Genomic DNA, 17,802 nt, shown 5'->3' on the forward strand with positions numbered 1-17,802 from the left:
GGGCAACTAAGTGGAATAAGAGGGCAGGCCCATGTCCCTGAGAAGTGCATCTGGAAATGTCTAATCCTGTGTTTGACAAGCAAATGGCTGTGGGGTGGGACCCTGTTAACCACTGTGCTGTGTACTGGGGCCTTTCAACCTGGGGTTTGTGCCTTCCAGTTTTGATAACTTTTCTCCAATCATTTTTGGTCACTCTTTTCTATTTTTTGAGACTCCTATGATGTCAAGATTGGCTCTCCTGAAACTTTAATCCTTTCCACACTCCATTCCTTTGTTTTTCTGCTCTACTTTCTGGGAAGTTTCAACTTTCAACGCTTTTGCTGATTTTTTCCTTTCACTATTATTACATATTTAATAGATGCTTTAATACATCCTGAGTCTTCCTTTCCCCCTTTGCAGTGTCTTATCTCTTAGGCTATGATGACAGTAGTTGGCTCCCTGCGGTTGGTGGAAACTGAGGATGGGTGGCTTATCACTTAGAATGACCTGATGGACAACTCCAACACTAGTGTCTTTACAAGCCAGAAACCTAAGGAACCATCTTTCACTCACCTTCCTGGAGGTGTGACTGGCTATAGTGTTCTAGGTAAGCAACTGGGGCAGCTGACTGGGGAAAGGAGGCTGGAGTCTCAACATTCAGTATATAGATGTGCACTTAATTTCCATTCTGAGTTTGTGATCTCTGAAGAGAAAACTCCAATTCCCTTGCCCTTTTTGCAAGGGAAAGGGACACTGGGGAAAGGCATCTGGGAAGAAACAAATACCTACACAGAACAAGAACACAGCTCAGATAGTGGAATATAGATGGAGAAGTGGCAACAGACTCAACAGGGCCAAGGAAGTCACTACACAAAGTACACAGAAAGGGGGGTGTGGATGAGCAGCATCAATGCACCCCATCAGGGATCTGAGAGACAGCTGGAGCAGGTGGGCCTGCGGGAAGGTCACACATGGATGGAAGTGCCCTCTCCTTTTCCTTCCTCAGTCACGAGGTCCTATAGAATCTTGAAACTTACCCTCTCCTCTCCATTTCCACCTCACTTCTCACTGGATTACACCTTCTACCTATTTTCCCTGACTCCAGCCTGGCCCTCTCTAGTCAGTAATGTCATCACCACGATTCTCCTAAAGTCTGTCTTCCATACTTTGCACACCTGTCTCCAACTTGCCCAGGTAGACGCCTAAGGTTGCCCCGAAACTGAACTCATTCTTCCACTATTACTGATGTTGACGGTACACTGGGAAGTAAGAAGACTCTTAGGAAGTCTTCCTTGTCCTCTAGCCTAACCAGACAACCACTTTCTCTACTTCCATGTGTCAGAGCTGACCACACCACACCCTCCTACAATCCCTGACTTCCCGCTGGAACAATCTTGGCTTTCTGTTACATGTATTATTTTCGGTCTTTTTGAAACAGGGTCTCATATGCAGTTCAGGTTGCCCTTGAACTCACTTTGAGGCCAGGCTGGCCTCGAACTTGCAGCAATCCTCCTGCCTCAGCCTTCCGAGTGCTGGGATTACAGGCATGTGCCACCATGCCTGGGCTGTTACATTTTTTTTTTTTTTTTTGGTACTGGGGATCGAACTCTGGTCCTTGCGCTTGTGAGGCAGACGGTGGAACCAATGAGCTAAATCCTCAGCCTGTCTGTTATATTTTTTAGCACCTGGCCTATAGCAGATGTGCAGTAAATGTCTGCTGAGTGATTCCATCACTCAGATTCCCAGTTAACAGAAAGGTCAGGACAAAAACTTATGACCATGTTGCATGCTCTCACTTTTCCTAGTGGCTTCCAACAGTGATGCAGACTCTCCTGAAAACCACTGTGTCTGAACAGCAGACAGCTCAGTGGTGCTCTCTCCTACTTCCAATCAGCAGCACAGTGGCACTCCATGCAGAGTGGCAGGAGACTGCACACACACCAAGGGCTGTGATGGGAAGTTCAGAAGGAATCACTCCAGGCCTTGTTAGCTTGACTGTACTAGAGATGAGACACCTGCTAGTCTATGCAAAGACCACCATCTGGTCCTGATTTGGTTCAAGGCAGCTCTCTAGGGACTGTAGGAGAGAAGAATGGGTTGGTCTGGACTTTGATTCAGCCAGACTTCTCCTGCAGTCTCAGAGCAAGCCGTGGACCACACTGAGGACATCATGAGGTTTTTGCTGCCCTTCACTTTGTCCTGTGGTGAAGCCAACACACACTTAAAGGAAAAAAGGTCGAAGTCCTTGACTCTGAGGGCAATGTGAAGGGGAGCTGAACCAATTGCTGTTACCAGGACTGAACATGAAACCATTAAAGGAGGGGAAAATGGTGACAGGTATTTAGAAGAGTGAAGTCCAGGAACAAAGGAGGACCCTGTCTGCTCATGTGTAAGAGGACCCAGGGCTGAGCCACTCCAACTCCACAAAGCTATTAACTTAGTTCATAATCACCCTGAAGCATCACAGCAGCACACCCCCCCCATCTGCAATACTACAGATATTCAATATAAGAAAAGCACATCACATAAAAACCTCAACTCACAAAACAGTCATTCCAGATGGAGTCAAGATCAGCTTTTCTGTAGAATCTGAATTCAAAACTACAGAAAAACAAATTCTAAAAACCTCAGGATATGTGTGCAACACCAGTATTTCCCACAGTTTATCTCACAGTACTCCTCTCCCACCTGCAAACCTGAGGTCCATGGGCAAGGCCCTGTCCCCAGGGTCTTGTAGGACGGGAGGCTGGAAAAATCATCAGGTACAAGTAACACAATCTAGAAGCTCTGGGAAAGTAAGTACTGTCCAGCCAGGGGGCAGGAAAGAGCACCACAGGGGAGCCTGCTCTCTGATCAGTAAAAGAAATGACTCCATGCACCACCAACAGATCCTGCTCCAGGCCACCCATGGTCACCTGTGAGGTTGGCGGCCATCTCCTCAGGAGTCTGAGACAGACGCAGGCCTTGCTTCAGTGGGCCATCTGAATCCACGTACTGCCGACGCTTGAGGTAGCAGGACACTGCCATCTGGACGTGCTCGGTGCGCACCCGTTTCATGACCTACACAGGAACCACAGGGGCAGAACCAAGAGGTCAGGTGAGGAAGACTGTGGCCTCAGGGATACTTCAGTGCCCACTTAGGACACAAATATAAGACTTCCCCTTAATTTTTTTCCACAGCCACCTAGCCAACTTCGACGATGCATGGGTAAGCCACATAGGTTACCCTCAGAGTTAAAATTAGTTAGGGCCCGGGATTTGGCTCAGTGGTTCCGTCGCCTGCCTTGCAAGCACAAGGTCCCAAGTTCAATCCCCAATACCAAAAAAAAAAAAGTTAAAGTTAGTTGAATATCATGGTTTCAATCACCCCATTGATCTTTTCATTAGAGCTGCTAATAAGCAAGTAGGGCCAGTAGAATAGGGACAGTTTAAGTAGGCCTTTCATTTCTCCTTCTGGTTTTGAGGTGTTAAATTAGCACTGAACCCACAAAACAAAATCAAAGACCTGAGAAACTCAGAAACTGGGTTAAGTAGATGTTGACAAAGCGAGAAGTTAGCAATGAAGAGGGACGTAAAACTTCCTTTGGAATGGCCAGGAAAAGGCTGAAAGCCTGTTTTCAGCCTTGATTAGTATGTCTTCATTTTAATCAAATCATCTGTCTCTTCACTCTGTCTCTGTCTTTTGAACCACAGGTACAAAAAACCCCCATCAAAATAGTAAGAGGGCATGTGGATATGTTAAAATGTCTCATAAATTCCAGTAAGAAAGGAGTGATAGGAAGTGAGCTGAATGGGAATAATAGTAATTTAGGCTAATTTCAGGGCTCACCAAAAATGAACACAAAACAGAGGAGAGAGAGTTAGGAGGGAGAGAAAGAAAAGAGAAAAAAGGGACTAGTTTCCTTCACTATTATTATCTGGGCCAGGGATTTAGCTCAGTGGTTCTGCCACCTGCCTCACAGACACAAGGACCCGAGTTCGATCTCTGGTACCAAAAAAAAAAAAATTTTTTTTTGGAGGTTTCCATCATTCTTGATAATAAACTTTTTCTTTTTTTTTTTTGGTACCAGGGATCGAACTCAGGTCCTTGTGCTTGTGAGGCAGGCAGCGGAACCACTAAGCTATATCCCCCACCCGAAACCTCCAATATTGCCCTGGCCTCAAACACTACCTTGCCAGAAGTAAAGAAACTGTGGCAGAAGACAAATAGCATTGGGATGAATTTTCTAGGACCACTTTTGTCATGTAAGACACATTTTTCACTCAAGAATCAAAATACAGTGTCCATTCTGGAAGGTATACATGTGGCCATGCCTGCCAAAGTAACAGTCTTTGAACCAAGGGTTCCCAGGTCTGGGTGGGGGCCAAGTTTCATCACTGATGTGGCTGGGTTTAAGTGTTCAGTTTTAACTGTGTGTACCAGCTTTCTCATTTGACAGCTCCATTCTTAAAGATTTAAAATTCTACCTCTTCCAGAAATTTGTTATTTTCTTAAAATATTTTCAAATGTTCATTCCTATCTATAATTTTTATCCATCTGCAACTTTTTTTTAGTGTATCATATGCATGAATAGCCAAATGTTTCAGAGTCACTGTGCAGCCACGCAGCCTCTGGATCATGTGTAAGTGCTCTGTCCTTCCAAACTGGTCTGCAGCAGGACCCTGAAGACTCATTTCAATTTTTCAGAAGTCATACAATAGGGAAAGCAGTAAAGACTGAAAAGTACATGTACATTTATAAACAAAACATTGAGACATCATATCTATGTCAAACTATTAGCACAGAGATTATCTGGATTACTACAAGGAGTACAAAATATCTGTCAGAAAAAAAGGACATTGGGAGGGCCGGGGATTTAGCTCAGTGGTGCTGTGTCAGCCTGGCAAGCGTAAGGTCCTGAGTTCCATTCAAAGTATTTTTTTTTTTTAAAAAAAGATGGGAATGTAGCCCAGTGTAAAGGTCCTAGTTCAATGCCCAGTATCAGGAAAAGTTTTTAAAAATCTCTAATTACTTCCCAATACTGAATTACCTTTTCATTATGGAATTCGCCTTTCTTTATGGTGGTCCATTTTTCTTTCACTGTATCAATAACCTATTTTAAAGTTAGGATTCTTTTTTTATTGCTCAAAAATTCTGATTACTTTGAAAGTTATATCCCTGCACTCAGCATCATCTGCCCATAAGTCAAGACAGGTAACTTTTTCTTTGTGGCCACTAAACAGCACTACTGTATTAAGTCTGATGATATCTAAGATTCTCTATGGCTCTCTAACCTGGCTACAAGTATGTGCATATACACATAACTTCAGCCCTAGAGATTATGTGCACCAGTTGATGCGAGGGGCCTTTCCTACATCCTCATAATGCCTGCTAACACTGCTTTTAATTCAAATTCCAGAGTGCCTAGTCTGCTACCCTCCCAAACCAGCCTGATGCCATACTTGGGTAAGACCAAGACCTTTCCAGACTTCTACTGCCATCTGTTGGTGTGGCATCATGCATGTGCCCACACATGTCTATGAGAATTCCAATCAGAGGTCTGATAGGAAAAAACACATGCTCAGACATAGGATTGACTGACAGAGGGGAGAAAAGACATTGTGAGGACATGTCCTCAAAGTGGGACAGCACATATGTGTGTGTCTGCAGAGAAGGGGAAAAACACTCATATGAAAGTTATAAAAAAAAAAAAAGAGTAAATAGAAATGAGAAAGAGTGAACAATGGTAAAATCTGGCTATACCTAGGACTGGGAGAAACTAGTTAGTGAATATTGATTCTAAAGAATATGTACCTGTTGGTGGTACACACCTGCAATCACAGCACTTGGGAAGCTGAGGGAAGAAGATCACCTTGAATTCAAGGCCAGCCTGGACTACATTGCAAGACCCTATCTCAAAAACCAGCCCCCCCCCAAAATCCATAAAGAACATGTCCTAATTAACAGCCCCAAGTGGCAGTCTCAATCCAACCAGCATTTTTGATGAGACCTTCCCTGAGGTTAGGCAGTGAGCCGATTGGAGGCCAAGGATGGCAGGGCAGGAATTTGGCAGTTACTCTTGTATACTACGTGGAACTCAAATGCCAGAGATGATTCAATCAACTTCTCTCATTTTATTCCAATACATGTATTTCAAGTGAAATACTGAAGAATTCCTCAGAGAAACCAGTTCCCCAAATGATTTCCATTATACTAATATCCATAAATGGACATGTGAAGGGGAAAAAAACCCTCCTTAAAATAGACCCAAGTCTGTCTGTCTGTCTCCCCCACCCAAGTCTCTTGAGAGACTCAGACAGAGGAATACTGCAACTTCAAGTGACTTGCCTACGTCTTACTATAATTATAAAATCTTTTCAGTGTAAATTAAGTTGTAATTATATAATTTTTAAAATACCAAGAGTTCCCATTATTTTCAATTTGCATAATATACCTTAACCTTTAAAGTATCCAACACCCTTCTCTATCACATTAGTAGTATTCCTGGAAATCAAAATGAAGATTCTGACACAATGTGTATTTCTTTCTCAAATTACAATAGCTGCCTACTTTACTGTTCCATCAACTCTTCAACAAAGAGAAACCATGAAAGAGGTTATGCTATGAAAGAGGTCTGCTATGAAAGAGAAACTACAGCCATGCTCTTAATAATATGGGGCCGAAGGTACATGGGACCCAGGTACACTCTTAAGATGATGGCAAAGTAGGACTTGGCCTGATAAATCTTGTCAGTGGTCACACATCACATCTTAACCCCAACCACTTATATCTACATGCAAATGGTTGGTGGAGGATGTTTGGGAGGCACCCCATCCCACATCATGCCAGGCAGTGCACAGTCCTGTGAAATAACCAATATTAAATGAACAGCCCTTCTCCAAAAGGGCGGGAGTACTGATTTGGGGTGATTTGAAGATAAATACAGGAAAGCTCACCATAGAACCCTCAAATCCATTCCCCAATGAGTCTCACTGTTGACTAGATTTTTTTTCAGTAAATTTTTCCAATTGCAAATTTATGTTTAGAAACACATTAGACATTATTTTTTTGCTTTTGTTAAATGGGATTCATGTAAAGACACTACTAGGTATTCAAATATTAGTTGTCTCCTCTTGTAGTATATCAAAAGGTCACTTTAGGTAGGATCTAAAAAATATCTAGCCTTTGGATTAATCATGATAAAGCTTCGTAAAACTATAAATCATAGCTGAAAAATAAATGAGCCATACTATTCAGTTTGTGACAGCTCACTTAACTTTAAAATTCCAATTACCTTTCATAGTCAGTCTCTGCTCAGACTGACAGTCACACACTTGAACTAGAAGCTGTGCTGTTTCCCATGGTGTCCTAAGGAACAAAATGGCACATGAATGAGTCCATAGCTGGGGCTCAGGAGGAAAAGTAGGACCTGGAGCTTTGCTGGCAGTGGGAGCATAAAGGAATCATGAAACTCAGTAGACTGAGACTGCCAGGAACATTTTCTCCAACATCAGCTGGGCCTTCTGCAATGCTCAAGTCTTTTCTGGTCAATTACTTTCCATATAGCATTCTCTGGCCTTGCCATTCCAAATCTTTCCCAGTCCTTCACCCAGCCCACCAGACCTGCCCAACACAGCGGACTACTCAGACATTTGTGTCCTCAATCCTGTCGAATACAGCAGGCACTTCACGGTTGTGAACACCGCTGACCTCCCCACCCCATAAAACTCTCTCCTCCCTCGGCTATTCCCCTTCACAAGCCTGCCTTCTGGTTCTCCTCTCCCACTCTCTGCTCCTCATTCTTCACATTCCCTACAGCACACTAATACTTGCTGTCCTCAGTCAAACACTGTCCTAAGCTCTGAGTTCACAAGACATTTCCACCTGGAAAACGCAAAGGCCTAACTCAGTGTGCTCACTGGAGAATTAATCTTCCCTTTAGAATCTCTTCCTTCTACTTTTCCTAGCCCATTTAATGGTGCTATTATCCTTAAAGCAAGAGACCTAATCATTATCTTAAGATTATTTTCTTTCTCTTACTTGTAAGGGGCCAATTCCTATTCTAAACATGAATTCTTTCTCAACCTAAAAAAAAGGTGGCTAGTATAATGGAACCGTTTCTACTTCTCCATCCTTATTGCAATCTGCACAAGTCACTTCTCAACTGGACCACTTCAACACTCCCATCACTAATCACCCTTCTGAACATAGCCACAGCAAACAATAAATTTGCTCTTACTCCCAAGCCCTACCTCTCGTGCAGTCTGGCTGATCCTCAGTTTCCTCAAACAGATGAAGAGTCCCCTAGGGATAGGGCTTTTCTTTTTTTTTTTTTTTTGAGACAGGGTCTCATTATGCAGTTCAGACTGGCCCTCAACTCACTATGTAGCCCAGGTTGGCCTTTACCTTACTGGGATGCTCCTGCTTCAGCCTCTGTGTGCTTGGATTACAGGCATTCGCCCTCATGCCTCGCTTTTCTCATCTTTGAAACTCGTATCAAAAATAAAGGAAGTATAGCCTGGTGGCTCATGCATGCCTATAATCCTAGCACTCAGGAGGCTGAGGCAGGAGGATCCCCACAAGTTTGAGGCCAGCCTGGGCTACATATGAGTCTGAGGCCAGCCTGAACTGCATAGAGACCATGTCTCAAAAAACAAAACAAAACAAAATAACAACAAAGAGGAAATACTATCTAGCTTCTGCTCAGAATTCCTGAAAGTTTACTGTAAGCTCATGATTTTTTTTGAAATTTATGAGCCAAAAAAGTCACAAATATCTGATTGCTATAGCCTTCAATACCTATTCTGCACAGAAAAACTGATCTACACACGAAGATCAGAAGAGCACGGCACAACCTACATAAAAGGGACATCTATGTTGTTTACTAGTTTGACTGCACACAACTTTCATGCATGCTACTTGAGACAGAAGAAGCAGGATGTTCTGCTCTCTGAGAATAAGGGGAACATGTTTTCCTACACTTATCACTGAAACAATTCAAATGCAAGTGAGGTCTCTCAGATGCTTTAATGACATTAGCAGATTTTGTGTGGGTTAGGGGATATAGTTCAGGGGTAGAGCATCTGCCTAGTGTTCAAGAGGCCCTGGGCTCAATCACCAGCACCACAAAACAAAACACATTTATATATGAGTGACTATGTGTCTCAGAATGGGGTGGTTTTCACTTTTCATTTTAGAGCACTACTGTCCCAAGAGCAAGTTCACAAGGATAGACATTCCTCGGTCTGCACTGCTCAGTACAGCAACCATCAGTCACTCAAGGGTTCTGAGCAATCAAAATGTGACTAGTGCAACTGAGGAACTCAGCTGCAATTTTAATTAATTTTCTACCTTAAATAGCCATGTGACTGATGTACACTGGAAATGACATTACTCTGAAATGAATGCATCACCATTTTTGCTCAAAAACAACTCGAGTATTTTATGATACTTCTGTTAATTACAAAATCTCCCAAAGTTACCATTTTGCTTATAAAAACAGAGCTCTCCTTATTACTGCCTAACACTCCAAGGTCTCAATGGAAGGGTACCTCCTGTGTTTGACTTCTAGATGACAAATTACCCTGGGAAATTATTTGTAGTGTGTTTTAAACTCTGCCAGTACACAATGCTTTTGAAAGGTAATTTGCCTCAGCAGAGAAACAGCAACAAGTAACATCCGCAAAACAGTCAATTAAAAAGTAAGATCAAACCTAAGAAACTTTACTCTTGCAATGGGAAAATTAGGCAGAAAAATTTTAGTCAACTTAAATACTTAAAAAAAGGGGGGCTTGTAGATGAAAGGTAAATGTCTACTTTTAATCTTCACACATATTTAAAATATATACCAGTAATATACTAATTCACAAAATGATTTCGCTCCAACTATTCACACACATCTTGAACACTAGTGTCTGTGGATCAATTAAGCCACTATGAATCATCAGATTCCACTTTCCAGACTGCCTTACCCTCACATCTACCCAACTGGTTACCACAGACTACTTTCTGAATCCACACTCTGGGAGATCTCAGCAAAAGCCATTTACAACCATGCAGGTGGGCAGACTTTTTCATTCATTATTTACTGTAGTTTTTTTTTGCTTGGTGGGGGGAATCTGTAAAAGCTGTTTCCAATGGCATCTAAGACTTGTACTCAGTAAATGACCTTGACAATAATTACTCATTACCACCTGGTTTTCTGTTTGTATAACTGATTCGGTAAGACTGAACAGATATTCCAAACTAGCACCAGATAAGGCTGTTAGTCCATTACGTCCTTCTCAATGGTGCCTGGTTGTTCAGACCAGGGCTGAGGGCCCTAACAGGAGAGCCTGCTTTGGAATCCGGTATATACTATATATACTAGAATGCTATTTTAAGGAAGGAAGGCTGTCTTAAATGATCTTGGGCTTCTTCATGCCTTCTGAGAGTGCTAAGTGCCCAGCTCTGGATTAAAAAGCTGGTTTATGCTAAGCTGTCATTTTCCTTTTGAAGTCACAGGTATATGCAAAGGTGCCAGGACAAGAAGACTGGCCTTCCCTACTTTCCACCTCATACTGGACTACTGCAACACAATCTTTCCAAAGAGTTAATCTGATGCCATCTGTGCTCAGTTTAAAACTTTCACTGTCTCCACTAGGATGGAGGATTAAAAAAATCCAATTTTGATGGTGTGATTTCAAGGTTACTTTGATCTGCCTTTGTTTACCTATGCCCAGCAACCCTTAGTTTTTACTCAATGGGTGGTCCTACTTGGCCTTCTTAACCCAGGGCCTTTGGCCAAGCCCTCTCTGTTGGCTGGGGGCACCCTCATACTGGCATTCCAACTTTGTCTGACAAAATCCTACTGATGCTTCACAGCTCCATCTGTTCTCCTACCCTCCCACTGCCTTCCTGATCTCTGCACACACACCCCCCCCTCAGCTACCCTCTAACACAGTACTCATTATCCTGCACTACCACTAACACCTAACACCCACTAGTAGGCCACTCTTTTAACTGCCTCCAACGGATGATCTCCTTTAAACTCACAACTCTACAAGGTAGACAGCATTCTTCGGATGGGAAAACTGAGGTTCAAAGAAGCCAGACTACTTCATTATTTGGCTATCTGGCTGCTTTACCTGAGCTCTTGCCCTTCACAGTACCCAGCTTCACTACAAATCCTATGTTGGATTATGGCCTTCCTGGTGAGAATAGGCAGAACAGTTACTACCTGAGATGTTGTAGTTCCAAGAGGCTGAAAATGTGACTTATAGTACTATGCCCTGAACAATGATAGCTCAACACACGATTCCTGGTCCCCTCCCAGCTAAAATAAATTATAAAACAAAACAAAGCGAAAAACACAACCTTTTCTCTGAAGAGGTCTGACTGGAGAAACAAAAACCAGAAGGGAAGCAGTCAGGTGAGACTTTTACCTAGTTTCGGTGACAGAAGCACACACAAACCTTACAAGAGGTAGGGACATGTCTGTATCAAAATACACTAACCTAAATTTTTATTAGTACATGTTTGCAGTACATGATTACATTCATTGTGAGGAACTGGTCCACGCACGTAACACATGTCAACTCCCCTCCCCCCCAATCTAATTTATTGTTGATGAAAAGAGCTCAAGGCAAGTCCACCTTTTGGTTTCCTGGCTTAACGATTTTCAAGGTGAGACAAGCTTGTAATTCATTTTAAAAAAAAGGAAGTTAACACACATTGCATTTAACAGAAAAAACTTAGGCCTACAAGGGACCTAGAATGTATTTTGCCAAAAAAGATACTATAACAGGTACTTTCTCTCTCTTTTCCATGACAGTCTTTCACTATGCAGCACAAGCTGGCCTTGAATTTATGATCCTCTTGCCTCAGCCTCCTGAGTGCGGGTATTACAGGTGTGCGCCACTACGCTCGGCCAGCTTGGCCAACGGCTATTATATTGATACGCATCTTTCTTTTTCTGGGTACCTTCCAACAGGTCCGGTCTTAAGTTATCAAGCTGTTTCACAAAGAGTAAGCTAAGACTCAGGAAGGATACACAGACAGACAGATACAAGGTTGCAACCCTAGCCTACGATGTCACAAGCTCTGCCCTCGACATTAAGCACCTCCGAGTTTAAAGCAGCAGCCAGAAGCCTTTAAACTGCCGACAGATTCCCTTCCTATTCCCGCTCCCAATCAGACAGGGTTGTGCAGAGGCTATGTCTGGACTCCGAGCCCCCAGTCCAGTCCAGGACCCTCACACGTGTGACACCTCGGAGGGGACCCGAGGCCCGACTGGGCCTCCGGCTGGCAGCCAGCTGTCCCCAATCCGCGCGGCACTTGAGCGGACTCACCTCTCGGCGCCGAACCACAGCGCCCGCGCGGGGCGCCGCTGCCCACTTCCTCCGCCGCCGCGCGCGCGCGCGCCCAACCCTCCGCCCCGCGCGCTCCCGCCTGGCCCGCGCCGCGCCTCCAATCCGGACCGCGTCCCAGCAGCCGCCCGCCACGTGCGACGCCCAGCGGAGGCCTGGCCGCGCAGGTGCCCGCGTCGCGGCCGCCCGGGGCCCTCCCCGCGCCCGCGCTCACTGAACATCCCGGGCGGCTCCTGCTCCCGCCGCCGCCGCCCGCTGCAGGGCCTCGCTCCACTGCCGCTAGCCAGGCCTCCGCGCCCCTCGCCCCGCCGCACCCGCGGCTCTGGGCGGTCGCCCCATGACCGCCTGACGGAGGGGCGCGCCGGCTGGGCCGCAGACGCCGACGCCGCGGCCAGGCGCACTCGGCGCTCGGCTGCCTATGCCTGCGCCCGCCCCGCCCCGTGCGTCGGCGTCGGCCGGAAGCGCTTGCTCCCGCGTGCGGCGCCGAGTGGAGGAGCGGCCAGGTGAGCGCCCTTGAGCGCGCGGTCTCCGAAGATTGCGAGTTCTCCGGTCAGTCTCGCGGTCTCCGCTTGGCTGTCCCCACCCCAGGGAGCCCCCAACCCCCGGTTGTGTCCTCACCCGACACGAACTTCCACCCGAGCTGAGGCCCTACCTGGGATGAACCCCTGTCTAGGCTAAGGCATCATCTGGGCTGAGTCTTCACCTGGTTGAGCCCCCACCTGGAATGAACCCCCACGCGGACCGAGTCCCTGCCGCCTCACCTGGGCGGGGGCTGGGGTTGTCTCTTTCGCTCCTCGTGGGGGCTTCTGCGCGGTCGCGCTGTCTTTGGGTCCCTCAGTGCGCCGGCGGTGACGGCCGGGGCCTGGGGTTGCGGGCGGCTTGAGGGACCCTTGTCCTGCGCTGGACAGTGCGGGGGACTGCCTGTCCTGCGAAGCCTGCACGCTGGGTAGGGGTTCGCTGGGGAAGCGAGGGGCATTTCGAGAGCTCCGTGAGAGTGAGGGATGCTTCTCCCGGGATGTGCGCATTTCTCTGGCAGCTGCGGGCTGAAAGTAAATTCTGAAGGCAGGTAATATAGCCCTCAGGACTGCACATTCTTTTGGATTGACGGAATCGGCAATCACGAGATATCTTTTCAATTCTTCCTTTATTTTTATTCGTAGTAACTTTTATTTTGTATTGAGTATAGTGAACAATTTTCTGTCTTGAACTGACGTTAATTTTTCTGTAAGGGAAAACGACTTAATCTTTTAATTTAGACTTTTAAGAAACCTAGAGCTTTTGTTTTGTCTTATTTTATGGGAACTGTAGGTTGTTGGTGTGTTGTGGTTTCCATTATTAAGAATTTTATTGTCTTTACAGCCATTTATTTATTTTTAAACAAGGTCTCGCTATGTAATTCGGGCTGGCCTTGAACTATGTAGCCCATCCTGGCCTTCGACTCAGTATAATCCTGCTTCAGCTCCTGAGTGCTGGGATTAGGGGCATGCACAACCACACCCGGCAGCAGCGATTACGTATCTTTGGTACTCTTGGGTAGCAGTGTGTGCGGTAAATTTGTACTGGAGTAAATAAGGATACTACAGCTGGAAGTTACTGTTGCAGTAGAAATAACAGTATTTCTATTGGGGTTCAGTTAAACGTTAGTTTCTCCAAGTACTGAATTGCATTTTTTATTTATTTCAATTGTTTCATGGATCTAGGCCTAATACCCGATACATAGTATAATATTTTTTGAGACAAGGTCTTGCCATGTAATTCGGGCTGGCTTTGAACTCATTATGTAGCCCAGACTGGACTTGAATTCACAGGGATCACCCTGCCTCAGCCTACTGGAGTGCTGGGATTACAGGCGTGGGAAATCCATGCCTGTCTCATAATATGCTTTAGAAGATATGTGCAGAATGTCACTTTTAATCTTAAACCATGTATGGTGACTGTCTTTCCAGGAGTCATCTGCTTTTTTTAGGGGGTGGGGTGGTACTGGGGATTAAACTCAGGGAGTGCTAAGCTACATTCTTAGCTTTTTTTTTTTTTTTAATTGAGACAAAGTCTTGCTAAATTGCCAAATTGCCCAGGCTGGGCTCAAACTTGTGAACTTCCTGCCTTAGCTTCTGAGAATGCTGGGATTATTCCCACTGTGCCTGGCATTGCATGTTAATTTTGCCTTGTTGGATTCTTGAATACTCAACTCTGTAGATACAATGTATAATCACAGCTGGAATACTTGCAATCTGTCTTCTGTCTGCTTTTGTTTGAATTTATTTTAAAAAAATTTTTCTTTTTTGAGACAGGGTCTCACTGTGTAGTTCAGGCTGGCCTTGAACACATGGTGATCCTTCTGCCTCAGCCTCCTGAGTGTTGGGATTACAGGCATGTACCACTACAACTGGCTTTTGTCTGAATTTACCCCAGAAAATTCATGAGCCAAGGGTCTCATTACAGACTTGTACCCAACAATTTTGTTGATGTATTTTAATTCATTAACTTAAAAATTTGATTTTTTTTTTTTTGGTACTGGGGATTGAACTCAGGACCTCGTGCTTGTGAGACAGGTGCAGTGCCACTGAGCTAAATCCCCGGCCCCATTAACTTAAAAATTTGAAAATAAGACACTTCTTTTTTTGTGTTTGTTCAGTTTGTTCAGTTTGACCTTATTATATTGTTTTCCTTTGTTTTTAATTGTAGATAAAGTGTAGCAATGGCTGCTGTTTATTCTGGCATTTCCGTTAAGCTGAAAAGCAAGACAACTTCCTGGGAAGATAAACTAAAACTAGCTCACTTTGCTTGGATTTCCCACCAGTGCTTTCTTCCAAATAAAGAACAAGTAAGTTTAATGTAAAACTTACATTTTTATAATCTAAAATCATCACCTGTTTGAATTGCATATTGACAATTACTTAAAAGGAAGATCTGAAAAGGGCTGGGGAGGAAGCATCACTGGACATTAAAAAGTAATGTCAGTGGGCTGGGGAATTTAGCTCAGTGGTTCCGCTGCCTGCCTTGCAGGCACAAGGACCCGAGTTTGATTTCCGGTACAAAAAAAAAGTAATGTCAGTGATAAAAGTAGTGAGTCAGATCTTTCAGTCTGATAGGTTGAAGGTTGGGAAGTAGAGACATATGTGTGTTTGTGTTAAGTCATGCTAGAAATAAGTTGGTATCAAGAAGGATGTAACTCTGTGTTAGTATTTCTCCAGGTTATTTGGCTAAAAAAAATAGTTAATGCAGTCAACAGGGTAAGTTCATGAAATTGGATCGACATATTATCTGATCTAAAGATAATAGCACAAAATGTGTTAAAGATGGATTGTACTTGTTAAAGTAGTGCTGAGGTATAGTATGTAGGGCAGCTATTGCTATAGTAGTGCCGACATTTGGCTGCACATGGGAGTCATCCTGGCAGCTTGATATTCCCCTACCCATTGCTGTACAGAGTGAAAGGGAGTAGTCTGGTGGGCAGTTTGGCCAAGGTGTGTGCTATCTTTATCCTGAGAGTTCTTTCCTTCTGGCATCTGGCACTCTTCATATTGTTACTTATAGTTACCGTATGAGAGTTGAGTCCTCTCTCCTCCATGTTTTGTGCATGAGGAAGCAGATACAGCCTCCTGCTCACAAAGCACTCATGTATCACTTCGCAGGACTGTCTCCTGGGTGAGACAACTTCCTGTAACATGGGGTTGCTCATACACAAATCCCAGTGTGTGACTCTTGCAGCCTCTTTACTATGTTTATATGATTCATTCTGTGGTTATTCTGGGCAGGTGCATTTTTTTGTTTTGTTTTGTTTTTGTTTTTGTGTTTGAGAAAAGGTCTAGCATCTAGCTGTGTAGTTCAGGCTGGCCTTTGAACTCATTATGTATCCCAGACTGGCTTTGAACTTGTGGCAATCCTCCTGCTTCAGCCTCCTTAGTGCTGAGACTGCAGGTGTCCACAACTACATGCAGCTGGGCAGCTGCATTTCTAACTCTTAAAACTCAGCATTAAAAAACAAAACCCAAAACAATAACAAAAAACTCAGCATAACTTCAAAAAAAGGAAGAACATTGTATTAAGGTTTTATCTGAAACTTTTCATTGGCACCACATGAAGACAAAATTAAGTTTTCCACCCCTTTGTCTTTTTTTTTTTTTTTTTTTTGAGACATGGTCTTGCTATGTAGTTTGGGTTGGCCTTGAATTCACTACATAGCCTAGGCCGGCTTTAAACTCGCAGTGATCCTTCTGCCTCAGCCTCCTGAGTGCTGAGATTACAGGCTTGTGCCACCATGCCTGGCCCCCCTTTTATTCTTTAATAAACATTTTAAGATACCAGAACATTTATCAAATATAATACTTCTACAGGTGAGTTTTAAAGGAGTTTTTTTCTTTCCTTGTAGTTGGATTTGGTCATGACTGGGTGTCCCTATAATGTCCAACATCTTTCTAACTTGTAAAAAATTTAATTTCAGAGTGTATTTCCTCCAAATTCAGGTTTTACTTGATTGGGCAAGACAGTCATTGGTTGCCTTTTATAAGAAAAAACTTGAACTGAAGGAAGATATTGTTGAAAGACTTTGGATCTATGTAGATAACATTCTACATAGCAGAAAATTGCAGAATCTCCTCAAGAATGGAAAGACAATTAACCTTCAGATTTCTCTTGTCAAGGTAATTAACAGTCTCTTTGTTGACCTGTGTGTTATATGTGTCTGTTAGTTTCCTATTTCTGTTGGAGCCTATTTGTTTTAGGGTGTATTGTATAGAGATGCAGGAAATACCATGGTAGGGAGGAAAAGGAAGTAGTAATGTTATCAGAATTGTCCTAAATGATACTTAAAGAACAAGATGTCACCAAAAAATACAATAAATATTTAAATTTAAAAATGTATTACATCATAAGACATTGCCATTAACCCCTCACAAAATATTTCCCCTCATTTTGAACACATTTGTGTTATTCTTGCCACTTTCTGAAGCATTTCTGGAAGTGCTCTTTCATGAGTGTCTTACTAGTTTTGCTGTTGCAGCTGCCTTGTCCTAGATGAATTTAAAATGTTTACCTTTTGACAAAGGTGCAATACATTTGTGTACTAACTCCTCACCTTGAATATATTCATTTTGTATCTCATACATGAATTAATTGTCTTAGTTATTTTTCTCTCTTTGCTGAGACAAAATACCTAACACCCAAAGTTAAAGGAGGAAAGATTTATTTAGCTCACAGTTTGTAGAGATTTTAGTCCATAATCAGCTGGCTCCAGGACAGGGTGGCACATGGCAGAGGGGCAACAGTTCATGGCAGCAAAGACAAGCAAGGGACCTTAACTGTGTCTTTCTGCCTTTTATCCAGACTACCGGGATTAGGGGGTGCCAAACCAGTCGTGGACTGATTTAGTAACCACACACCCTTAATCCCCGTGTCACACACACTAGATTCAGCCATCTCTGAAAAAGCCCTATGACTGCACAAGGCTTTGGGAGGACACCTAGACACAAACCATAACACTAAAAAAAAAAAATT

General features: G+C 43.8%; 2 protein-coding genes across 10 annotated transcripts in view; one reads left to right on the top strand and one right to left on the bottom strand.

The window, feature by feature from the left end:
* Taf5l (TATA-box binding protein associated factor 5 like) overlaps positions 1-12,653 on the bottom strand; it is a 29,082-nt gene extending 16,429 nt beyond the window's left edge. The window contains exons 1-3 of one of the 3 annotated variants that reach the window (XM_004854684.3): positions 12,521-12,635; positions 7,254-7,327; positions 2,895-3,039 (exon numbers count right to left, since the gene is read on the bottom strand). In XM_004854684.3, coding sequence (XP_004854741.1) covers positions 2,895-3,036 — 142 coding nt within the window. In that variant the 5' untranslated portion in view covers positions 3,037-3,039; positions 7,254-7,327; positions 12,521-12,635. Of the gene's footprint in view, positions 1-2,894; positions 3,040-7,253; positions 7,328-12,288 lie in introns of all 3 variants that reach the window. The other 2 variants (XM_004854686.4, XM_004854687.3) reach the window with 2 other exon arrangements.
* Positions 12,654-12,672: 19 nt separating this feature from the next.
* Urb2 (URB2 ribosome biogenesis homolog) overlaps positions 12,673-17,802 on the top strand; it is a 28,889-nt gene continuing 23,759 nt past the window's right edge. For 4 of the 7 annotated variants that reach the window (XM_087181882.1, XM_013075816.3, XM_013075817.3 and 1 more), the window contains exons 1-2: positions 14,992-15,130; positions 16,751-16,949. Coding sequence is in view for 3 of the 7 variants with exons in the window: in XM_021266425.2 (XP_021122084.2) it covers positions 15,005-15,130; positions 16,773-16,949 (303 nt within the window). In the remaining 4 variants the exon portion in view is untranslated. Of the gene's footprint in view, positions 12,856-14,991; positions 15,131-16,750; positions 16,950-17,802 lie in introns of those variants that run through there. The other 3 variants (XM_021266425.2, XM_021266428.2, XM_004854683.4) reach the window with 3 other exon arrangements.

This window comes from Heterocephalus glaber, unplaced genomic scaffold, assembly GCF_053883595.1.
Source record: "Heterocephalus glaber isolate CG9 unplaced genomic scaffold, H.glaber_assembly_v1.0 deba00001472, whole genome shotgun sequence".
Classification (NCBI taxonomy): domain Eukaryota; kingdom Metazoa; phylum Chordata; class Mammalia; order Rodentia; family Bathyergidae; genus Heterocephalus; species Heterocephalus glaber.